The 12,169-nt window shown below is 41.4% G+C and overlaps 1 protein-coding gene across 1 annotated transcript in view; it reads right to left on the bottom strand.

The window, feature by feature from the left end:
- LOC125451337 (solute carrier organic anion transporter family member 4C1-like) overlaps positions 1–11,174 on the bottom strand; it is a 124,853-nt gene extending 113,679 nt beyond the window's left edge. Inside the window, exon 1 of the mRNA XM_048528357.2 lies at positions 10,682–11,174. Coding sequence (XP_048384314.2) covers positions 10,682–10,898 — 217 coding nt within the window. The 5' untranslated portion in view covers positions 10,899–11,174. The remainder of the gene's footprint in view (positions 1–10,681) is intronic.
- Positions 11,175–12,169: the final 995 nt, after the last annotated feature.

The raw sequence follows: 12,169 nt of genomic DNA, 5'->3' as shown, positions 1-12,169 counted from the left end.
CATTCCAAACACCTTTTTCAAGAGATTGATCACAGACACCATTTCCACCACCTCCAGCAAGATGGCACCACCAGACACATATTCTTCTCCCCTCCCTTGTCCGCCTTCCGCAGGGACCATTCCCTCCGGGACACCCTGGTCCACACTTCCTTCACCCCCAACACTTCCCCACAGCCCTACGGCACCTTTCCCTAACCGAAGGTGCAACACCTGGCCGTTTACATCCTTCCTCCCCAGTACCCAAGGGCCCAAACATACCTTCCAGGTGAAGCAACACTTCACCCACACTTCCAAGAATTTAGTCTACTGCATTCACTGCTCACAATGTGATCTCCTCTACATTGAGGAAACGAAGCGTAGACTTGGCGACCGCTTCACCGAATATCTACGTTCCGCTCGCAAAAAAGACCCTGAACTACCTGTTGCCTGCTACTTCAATGCACCGCCTTGCTCCCTGGCCAACATCTCTGTGTCCGGCTTGCTACAGTGTTCCAGTGAATCCCAACGCAAGCTGGAAGAGCAATGCCTCATTTTCCACTTGGGGACCCTACAGCCCTCTGGACTCAATACTGAGTTCAATAATTTTAGGGCCTAAACTCTCCCATGTCCCAGCCCCCCACCCCACACACCAGGCCTTGTTAGCACATAGCCTGCCACTACACACCCCCTGTTGTTAGTCACTAACAGTCCCCATGAACAACTATTCACCCTCGCAGCCTGATTGGTAGCAACTCCTTCATCTGTCCAACTGTCTTCCTCTCTCTTTGAGCTCTATCCTATCGTTTACTCCCTACCCCATACACCTCCCTATTTTCTGCATATTTTCCCAGTCCCTTTTAGAATACTGCATACAATTCTGGTCCACAAACAAAAACAGAAATTGTTGGAAAAGCTCAGCAGGTCTGGCAGTATTGGGAGAGAACACAGAGTTTACATTTTGGGTCAAGTGATCTTTCTTCAGAAATCTACCCAAAGTGTTAAATCTGATTTCTCTCCACAGATGCTGCTGGACATGCTGAGCTTTTCCAGCAAGTTCTGTTTTTTGTTTCTGATTTACAGAATCCACACTTCTTTTGGTTTTTATTCACAATTCTGGTAACTTTCCTTTTGGAAGGATGTTGTTAAATTTGATAGCTTGCAGGACAGATTTACAGGATGTTGCCAGGATTGGACGGTTTGAGTTACAGGGAGAGGCTAAATAGACTGGTGCTTTTTTCCACTGGTGTGTCGTAAGGGGAACCTTATAGAGATTTATAGAATCATGAGGGAAGTGAATAACTAAGGTCTTTTTCCTTGCAGTCCAAAGCTAGGGTACATACATTTAAGGTGAGAGGGCAAAGATTTGAAAAGGACCTGAACGTTAACTTTTTCGTGCAGTGGGTGATCCACGTATGGAATGAGCTGCCAGAGGAAGTGGTGGAGTATATGAATTGGGAGGTCATGTTGCCACTGTACAGGACATTGGTTAGGTCACTTTTGGAATACAGTATGCAGTTCTGGTCTCCCTGCTACAGAAAGGATACTGTGAAGCTAGAAAGGGTTCAGAAAAGATTTACAAGGATCTTGCCAGGGTTGGAGGGCTTGAGCTATAAGGAGAGGCTGAATAGACTATTTTTCTTGGACCACTGGAGGCTGAGGGGTGTCCCTACAGAATCATGGGGGTGCATGGATAGGATCGATAGTCAAGGTTTTTATCCCAGGGTGGTAGAGACCAAACCTAGAGGGCATATGTTTAAGGTGAGAGGGGAATGATTTAAAGGGACCCAAGAGGCAACTTTTTCATGCAGAGGGTAGTGTGTGCATGGAATGAGCTGCCACTGGAAGTGATGGAGGCTGGTACAATTACAACATTTAAAAAGCATCTGGAAGGGTACATGAATAGGAAGATTCGGATGGATATGGGCCAAATGCTGACAAATAGGACTAGATTAATGTAGAATATCTAGTTGGCATGGACAAGTTGGATCAAAGGGTCTATTTCCATGCTGTACATCTCTATGACTGCATAAATGCTGGCAAATAGGACTAAGGCACATTGGGATGTCTGGTCAGCGCAGACAAGTTGGACTTTACGGTCTGTTTCCACGCTGTATGACTCTGTAGGCAGATAGACAAATAAATACAGTTAAGGAATTAATAAAAGAAACAAACAAGACTGGCCAGATTACTTAAACGATCTTCACAATTCACTGTTCACAGGCTTAGCCATTTTTCCTGAAATGTTGATCAGGATCACCTTCTCTGCTCACCCAGGCAAAGGCATCTATACTTCTAACTCAGATTTCCTTTCTTTTGGTTTCTGGAAGCTGGTATATTGATTAGGTGGAACGTTTTCAAATCTTTCTGCCATCCCAGCAGCATTCCAGAACCATCTCTCAGAAAACATGGTTCAAAAAAACTACAATTCCGCTTTGCCCTGACAGATTAATCTGACTCTCCCTGAGGCCAGAGTCGTTTTCAACACAGTCATCCATTTGAACATAGGAGTTCCTTTAGACCTGCTGGAACAAGCTACCAGTACTGACTTTATTAATAGCCAACATCTGTTTCCATCAATGCTTAACTTGCAACTAGCCTCCAGGGCTGGCCTCACAAACAAAGAATGCTTGCCTCGTCTGTTCTTTTCTTTTCAAACCGAGCTGTCCAAAGTCCATCTGTTACTTTCAGGTTGTAATACAAAACTGATAGAAGAATGAAATAAAATCATGAAAAACTCAGCGAGATCTGACAGTGTTCATGGCAGTAGCAGCCAAATTTCCACCCTGAATCTCAGTGCCTTTCTATCTCTCTTTCTTCCTTTAGGTCACTGCTCGAGATCCACCTCCATGATAAGGGCTTTTTTTTCCACTTGTGGGATTTGGGTGTTGCTGGCTGGCCAGCATTCATTACATATCACTAGCTGCCCTTGAGAAAGTGGTGATAAGCTGCCTTCTTGAACAGCTGCAGTCCATGCTTTGCATATTGACCCATAATGCCTTTAGAAGGGAATTCCATGATTTTGACATAACGGTACTGAAGGAATGATGATATGTTTCCGAGTCAGGATGGTCAGTAGCTTGGAGACGAGCTTGTATTTGATGGCGTTCCCATATATCTGCTGCCCTCGTCGTTCAAGTTGGAAATGGTCATGGGTTTGGAAGGTACTATTTGATATGTGGGTGGCTTTTAAGGAGCAGTTGATTAGTGTGCAGGAGAGACATGTTCCTGTGAAAACGAGGAATAGAACTGGCAAGATTAGGGAACCATGGATGGCAGGTGAAATTGTGAGACTAGCCAAGAGAAAAAAGGAAGCATACATGAGGTCTAGGCGACTAAAGACAGATGAAGCTTTACAAGAATATTGGGAATGTAGAGCGAATCTGAAACGAGGGATTAAGAGGGCTAAGAGAGGACATGAGATATTGCTGGCAAACATGGTTAAGGAAAATCCCAAAGCCTTTTATTCATATATAAAGAGCAAGGGGGTAACTAGAGAAAGGATTGGCCCACTTAAGGACAAAGAAGGTAAGTTATGCGCTGATTCAGAGAAAATGGGTGACATTCTTAACGAGTACTTTGCATTGGTATTCACCAAGGAGAGGGGCATGACGGATGTTGAGGTTAGGGATAGACGTTTGCTTACTCTAAGTCCATTTGACATAAGGAAGGAGGAAGTGTTAGGTATCCTAAAAGACGTTAAGGTAGACAAGTCCCCAGGTCCGGATGGGATCTATCCCAGGTTCTGAGGGAAGCGAGGGGCCTTAACAGATATCTTTGCAGCGTCCTTAGACATAGGTGAGGTCCCGGAGGACTGGAGACTTGCTAATGTTGTCCCCTTGTTTAAGAAGGGTAGCAAGGATAATCCAGGTAATTATCGAGCAGTGAGTCTGACGTCAGTGGTAGGGAAGCTACTGGAGAAGATACTGAGGGATAGGATCTATTCCCATTTGGAAGAAAAAGGGCTTATCAGTGATAGGTGACATGGTTTTGTGCAGGGAAGGTCATGTCTTACCAACTTAATAGAATTCTTTGAGGACGTGACAAAGTTGATTGATGAGGGAAAGGCTGTAGATGTCATAAACATGGACTTCAGTAAGGTGTTTGATAAGGTTCCCCATGGCAGGCTGATGGAGAAAATGAAGTCACATAGGGTCCAGGGTGTGCTAGCTAGATGGATAAAAAACTGGCTAGGCAACAGGAGACAGAGGGTAGTAGTAGAAGGGAGTTTCTCAAATTGGAGACTTGTGACCAGTGGTGTTCCACAGGGATCTCTGCTGGGATCACTGTTGTTTGTGATATATGCAAATGATCTGGAGGAAGGTGTAGGTGGTCTGATCAGCAAGTTTGCTGATGACACTAAGATTGGTGGAGCAGCTGATAGTGAAGGGGACTGTCAGAGATTACAGCAGATAAATGGCAGATGGAGTTCAATCCGGGCAAATGCAAGGTGATGCATTTTGGAAGATCAAATTCAAGGGCGAACTATACAGTAAATGGAAAAGTCCTAGGGAAAATTGATAAACAGAGAGATCTGGGTGTTCAGGTCCATTGTTCCCTGAAGGTGGCAATGCAGGTCAATAGGGTGGTCGAAAAGGCATATGGCATGCTTTCCTTCATTGGGCAGGGTATTGAGTACAAGAGTTGGCAGGTCATGTTGCAGTTGAATAGGACTTTGGTTAGGCCACATTTGGAGTACTGTGTACAGTTCTGGTCGCCACATTACCAAAAGGATGTGGATGCTTTGGAGAGAGTGCAGAGGAGGTTCACCAGGATGTTGCCTGGTATGGAGAGTGCTAGCTATGATGAGAGGTTGAGTAGATTAGGATTATTTTCATTAGAAAGACGGAGATTGAGGGGCGACCTGATTGAGGTCTACAAAATCATGAGGGGTATAGACAGGGTGGATAGCAAAAAGCTTTATCCCAGAGTGGGGTACTCAATTACTAGGGGTCATGAGTTCAAAGTGAGAGGAGGAAAGTTTAAGGGAGATATGCATGGAAAGCTCTTTACACAGAGGGTGGTGGGTGCCAGCGGAGGTGGTAGACGCAGACACGTTAGCGTCTTTTAAGATATATTTGGACAGGTACATGGATGGGCAGGGAGCAAATGGACACAGACCGTTAGAAAATAGATGACAGGTTAGGAAGAGGATCTTGATCGGTGCAGGCTTGGAGGGCCGAAGGGCCTGATCCTGTGCTGTAGGTTTCTTTGTTCTTTGTATCTACAGACCTTTGGTGAATTTCTGCAGGGCATCACTTAGATGGTTTACACTGATGCTAGTGAGCATCAGAGGTGGAGGGGGTGGCTGGTTGTGAATGTGGCGTCAATTAAGCAGGCTGCTTTGACTTAGATGCAGTTGAGCTTCTTGAATTTTATTGGAGCTGTGCCTATCCAGTCAAGGAATGGTCAGGAACTCAGGAAAAACATCAAATAAAAGCAAAATATTGCAGTTTTTGCAAGTCTGAAACAAACACAGAAAATGCTGGAAAACTTAGCCAGTTTGACAGCTTCTGTGGAGAGAGAAACAGAACTCAGTTCCAAAGAAGAGTTACACTGGGCTTGAAATGTAACTTTGTTTTTCTTGCATTCTCTGTGTTTGTTTCAGAAATATTCAACCTTCGTAATACAAAAGAGAGTCGCCAATAGAAAGGTTCTCTCTGCTTTCCAGAAGGTATTTATTTTAAGACTCTTTTTGGAAAAAATAGAGTTTGGAAACTCTGTAACAGAATACTTGTTTTTGGGCATGTTAAGAAGGATTACATAAAACCAATGAAATGACTGGTTTTGCAAGTTTTGGTTAACAAATTATGTTTGATTTGAATACAAGTCACAGATCTCCCTGTTATAATATTTTGTGACTTTGTAGACATTATGCACTCCAGCTACCTTTGTTTAAAATCACAATGGCAAGTATATTTTTGGAGCTATAGTGGAATCCAAACAGTAGGAAATATATATAGGTGATATTATGAACCAATACCTCTGACATAATTTCTCCAGTTACTTACCTTATTGTTGTTACACTGACACATGGCTCCAAAAATGGTTCTTATTTCTGAGTCTAAAATCCCCGCCTTTTGACCTGACTCCAAATTGCTGAGACCCAAGATGCAAAACTTTTAACTCGATTTCTTCCAATGTCATCAGTTGTAACTGGAACTACATCTTTCATGTCTCTGTCGAAAATTTTCTACCTAGTCTACGATAAATCCTTATCCTGGCACTGAAGTAGCACACCAGTCTGGGCTTATAATTGCATTGTAAATTGCTGATCTATTCTTAACTAAAGAATCCTCCATTACTACTGTGTTTCTCTTGTTCTTCTTTGAGTTGTTTCTGTCAAATTTACATATAATTCAATGCCTCTAACTATTCAACACTCTCAGGCAGTCCCTGCTTCATGTTCCTAACATGATAGATGGCTGCTGACTGCCCGTGCTCAACCTGCAGGTTGCCATTTCCTCAAGTGTGTATTTTAACAACTCGTCACTTCCCAAAAATGTCTGAATAAATGACATTTTCCTATCCCTATGGAGACCTTTAAAAGCTGGGTTGGAGATTGAGAAATTAAAATGTCATAATGGCTCGCTGTTGTGTTCCTGCTGCCACATGCTCTATCTGGACGTGCCATTGCAGTGGCAACAGTAGTGCACCTGGATTGGCAGGCTGAGAGCTAAGCCATTTCATGAGGTAGTTATTTGGCATTTTGTAAGCAGACTGCAGTTTTGCCAGTGTCACACAGATTCCCACTGTGAACTCTGGTAGGTAAGAGGAGGCAGCTACACAATGGGAAGTGAAGGTTGCATTACATACTTAACTGAGATTTAACTCATAAAGACAGAAATGGGTAAGGCTGCTGCTGCTCTCACTCGAGGCCAACATTAACCACACTGGAGATGATTCTCTGGCATCCCCAGTTTCTTTAGTTCAATCTTTTGATGCTAATGTCACATTCACTAGCTTCTGGTAAGAGATTGTCCTGCTTTCAAATGAGGTCAGGATTTGAAATGGCTCAGGCTTTAACCTAAGCTTCATTGAATTTTTTCTCCCAGTTTGCAACAATGCACACGCACTGCAATAAATCAACCTTTCTAAGTCAGGTGTTCTGAAATATAAATTTTCCTGTCAACTTGTTTCCATTATTATTACGACAGCATTTGCAATGTAACAGCTGATGTTAAGTTGTCATAGTGTTACTTTACACCCCTTGACAACAACAATATTCCAGCAGCACCCGCACTCCCAACAATTCAAACTGTAATCCTGAGTGACTTGGTGTACTTTAAGATACAGACAGACCAGTTTTAGATGGCCTTTCTTTCATTCGCTCATTAGATGTGGGCACCACTGGCTGGCTAACACTTATTGCCATCTTTAGTTGCCCTTGAGTAGTTGCCCTTGAGAAGGTGGCAGTGAGCTGCCTTTTTGAATCACCGTAGTCCACGTGCTGTAGTTTGACCCACCATATCCTTACCGAGGGAATTGCTAAGGATTGGAATTCCTTGAATTTTTAAATAGTAAATGTCAGAAGACTGACACGGAAAGCCAAATATTGAGTTCAGCAAAGCATGGACAAGGGTTTCATCAGCAGGTGAAGCAAGACAAATAGGAGCAGGAGCACAGGGGTTAGTGAAATGAATCTTCTCAGAACTGCTCTGAATGCTTGGAATACAGTTCTAATGATAAAATATAGAAAAGAACTGGTGGTTCTGCAAAAGACTAAAAGGAGTAGAGAAGCAGCAAGGGATGTGGAAGACTCCGAGCATTTCCTGAACATTCATGTCTACACACAATTATTCCTAATTCCACGTGGACATCTGGAGCTGTGCCAAATTGCTAGAACTGCCTAACTTCACTGAGGGTCTAGGTGAACACAGATGATTTTAGTGAGGTTAAAGACTCATCTTGGGACCAAATGACACCAAGGTTGTGAACGATCTGTTTCAGCGTCACCATTGCAAAGAAAAGGGATGAAGCTGATGCTTTGGGAATGTAGATTGTGGTGGTGAACAAATGCAATGATATTGATATTGGCATTCCCAATATTCAGTAGAAAGAAGTTTATATTCATTTAGTTCAATTAGGCAAACCATGTGTTAATTTGCCTGTGTAATAAATTTCTGTTTTATTGTTGAAGCCAAACCTGCAGCCTTAATTCCTTGTGTTTAAGTGAAAAATCATGTTGGAAGATACTTCAAATATCCCATTAATATGAAAGAATATAGGGGAGAATTAAGTACCATAACCTTCACTACAGAAGCAGTATTAGATAAACCAGTGGGGCTAAAGGCAAATAAGTCCTCTAACCCTGATGGTCTGTTGCTAGGATCCTAAAAGATGCAGCAACAGAGATACTGGATGCATGAGTTGTAATTTTCCAAAAATCTTTGGATTTTGCTTAAGTATCAGAAGATTGGAAAACTGCCCTTTTGACACCCCTATTCAAAAGGGGAGGGAATCAAAAAGTTGGGTAACTGAGGCCAATCACCCTAACATATATTGTTGGAAAAGTAATAGAATTAATTATTGAGGAAGTAATAGCAGAACATTTTCAGAAGCATATTCTTATTAAGCAGAGTCAGTAGAGCTTCATGAAAGGGAAATTATGTCTGACAAATGTGGGTCCATTATAGGCAGATACATGAGAATTTATAATGAGATAAGGAAATGGCAGAAGTGTTATACAACTATTTTCTCTCATGTTGCATGGAGGAAGGCAGAGGAGATTTCCCAAAAGTAATACAAATCCAAGGAACTGATGAGAATGAGGAACTGAAAGAAATTAGTGTAAGGAAAAATGTGGTTTGGAGAAATCAATGATCTATGTGTTGAAAGATCTATGAGACACATCTAATGACCCACGCCCTAGGATGCTGAAAGAAGTAGCTATTATAGTGGACCCACTGGTTGGTCATCTTCCAAAATTCGAGAGATTATAGAACGATGTCTCCAAATTGGAAGGTTACCATGCAACCCCATCACTTAACAATGGAGAGACAGAAGAACTCAGAACTACTGGCCTGTTAGTATTTTTGCTACTACTGACATCAAGCTATCATTTCTGTTATACATTATAATAAAAGTCAATTGCAAAGGATGTAAAAGCTGAGCAATTAGAAAATAATGATCTAATTCTGCAGAGGCAATATGGATTTATGAACAGGAAATGAGATTTGACAAACCAGTTAAGAGTTTTTTGACGATGCAGAGTAGTTAAGGGGAAGCTAGCCGATACAGTGTATTTGGATTTTCAGAAGGCTGTCAATAAAGACGCACACAGAAGGTTAATAAACCAAACTAGACTATGTGATAGAAAAGTAATATATCGGCATAGTTTGAAGATTAGTTAATAAGAGGAATCAATAGGACATTTTAGATGTAAAGAAATTTCAAGGGGATTTTGACAGGCTGAGTGAATGGGTAAAAATATGCCAAATAAAATATGATGTGGATATAAGTGAGGTTATAACATCTATTTCTCCTAATGAAGTGGAAAGTATTTTTAAAGTGGTAAGTGATTGGGAAGTATTAATGTCCAAAAGTCTCTGAAAGCTAACAGGCAAGTGGAAGTAGCAATTCAGAAAATAATTGGTACGATGACCTTTATCACAAGACCATTTGAGTCTAGGAGTAAAGATATCTCTCTTGAATTACACAGAAGCTTGGCGGACTTTATTCCGACCATTCTGTGCAGTTTTGCTCGCCCTACCTGAGAAAGGAAATAGGTAAACAGCTAATTCCTGTGATCATGTGTCTGTCCCATGTGGAGACATTGAGGACACTGTGCTGATAACGCTCAAGTTCAGTAGAAAGGATGATTCACCTGGTTAGAAGTCTAAAACTAAGGAATACACTGAAGTTAAGAGACAAACTATTTAGGACTAAGCTGAGAAACTTTTTTTAAACTCAGAGGGTAGTGAGCCTGTGAAATTCTTGACCCAGCAGGCAGTCGAAGCTCTTACATATGTGGAAACTAGCCATAGTCCCAAGTACAATCACCCACACATTCTGACCAGCAGTATTGCAGAAAGAGTGTACACAGTTGCTGTTCTATGAACTTGTATGCTGTTGACAGTACAATCCTACTGACTTGTGGGACGGTTCGAAGCTGGCTGGTTGGGGGTTGCGGTGAGACTTGCAACCATGTTAAAATGGTCTCCAGAGATTAATTTGCAACAACAAGTGCCAGAGGGAAGGAATGACACCTTTCCAAAACAAATGTCTTTATCTCCTTGTTTCATATTTAAAATCCGCCCATTTGTATGAAAAGTAGTAATAAACAGACTATAATTGAAACATAAAACCAATTTTACACTCAAATTTATTTAACCTGTTGGCTCCTACTTAATTCATGCTAAATAAAAGGAAATTCAGGTTAAAGTTACTTCAATATTTTCAGTTGGTTAAGTAAGTATGATTGTGAAGAAAACTAAATTATTTCGATACATTCTGCTTAAATTATGCAATATCATCCATCACAGTTGTAGAAATATGTATAATCCAAACTCTCCTGTCGGCCCAAACAGAGTTGCAAAAGATAGCATGTGCTGACTGTATGACTTTATGACCCTATTTTCAGATATTTATACGCACTGGCTTGAGAGAAGTAAAATATCTATCTACTTGTTTTCCTTTCAATGACATACTAGATTCATCAAAAATCTAACACAAGACAAAAAAGAAAATTATTTGTAAAAATTACCTTGAATGACACCTAGCAGACTGTAAAAGACCAAGTATCCTTTTGGATTGTTGCAGTGCTGAATCCAACTTGGTGTAAATCTTCCCCAGCCACATGGCCCTTCCTCAATCTCTTGCTTCGATATTTCCACTGTTGCAATATTTTCTTGTTTTGAGTTTTGTCCTACATTGCGGGTGTCATCAGTGATGAATGCAGGATTATCCACTCCTTGGTCCATTTTGTTAATTGTGTCAAAACAATAGTGTCCAGCAGTTAAAAAAGCAGTTTGAGGACAGTGAACAAACTGTATAACCTAAAGTCTTTCCACATAAATAGTTCTTTTATATAATTTTCCTATTCTGGACGTTTCAGTATACTACATTCCACATCTGTCAATTGACTGGAAACTACGAATTAGTTTTTCTGACAAAGCAATTGGTGTGTTTGCAATCTATGCAGTTGTAAATTCTGTTATCTCTGCCCAGAAGTAAAGTGTAATACTGCATTGCCATCAACTAGAGGCGGAACAAGAGTTCTAGTTAATCCAATCAGAGTGCGTATACCTGCAGTTGTCTGAGTAATATACATGCCAGTAAATGTCTTTTTTGCGAAATATCCCATCTACAGGAGATATATTTTCAACCAATCATCAAGGTATTTCCATTTTCATACAAATGAAATATGATATTCAGAGTAAACATTCAGTCAACTTAAGATCAAATTCGTGCATTTCTGCACCTCAACTTCCAGAAAAGCAGAAAGTCTATTATGCTTAACTTCCTTGAAATGCTGACACTTGCTTAACCCATTCGACACTGAAAAAAGTTCATCCCCAATCAAGATTCACTGGTGTCGTAGAAGAAAATAATGTGACAGGAAAGCGAAAATATGAATAATGTAGGAAAGAAACAACAGGTGCAGGAAGTCGACCAGGGCAAATTACGAAATAAATATAAATACTTGCATACTTATTAGCGAGTTTCAACGGATTGAATACCCTCTAACCTGCATGTCACATGTAAGAAAGAAACATGTTTCACCGAATTACCAATTTAGTGAGATTTCACAAAAAGATAGACAAGGACAAACTGATACTGACAACTGAAATAATAAAATAAAACCAAGGTGTCAAGTTTGGCTTCAGGTATTGAAGAAACTGAAAAGAAGCCGCAAGCTCAGAATCGGGGGAGCGGCAGATCTGGGACTGGCAAGGGGGCATAGGTCGGTCAGGGGGCGCAGGTCAAAGGGAAATAAGTCAGGCTGGGTTCAGGGACCCCAGGGGCGCCTGGAAGGAGATCCGGAGGGAGCTGGCCGAGAGATAATGGGAAGTGCAGATGCTGGAGAATCCGAGATAATAAGGTGTGGAGCTGGATGAACACAGCAGGCCAAGCAGCATCTTAAAAGCAGGAAAGCTGACATTTCGGATGAGGGGTCTAGGCCCGAAACGTCAGCTTTCCTGCTCTTACGATGCTGCTTAACCTGCTGCGTTCATCCAGCTCCACACCTTGT

Source organism: Stegostoma tigrinum, chromosome 3 (genome assembly GCF_030684315.1).
Source record: "Stegostoma tigrinum isolate sSteTig4 chromosome 3, sSteTig4.hap1, whole genome shotgun sequence".
Taxonomy (NCBI): domain Eukaryota; kingdom Metazoa; phylum Chordata; class Chondrichthyes; order Orectolobiformes; family Stegostomatidae; genus Stegostoma; species Stegostoma tigrinum.
Note: the sequence above shows the minus strand (reverse complement) of the source record. Positions and strands in the feature narration are given on the sequence as shown.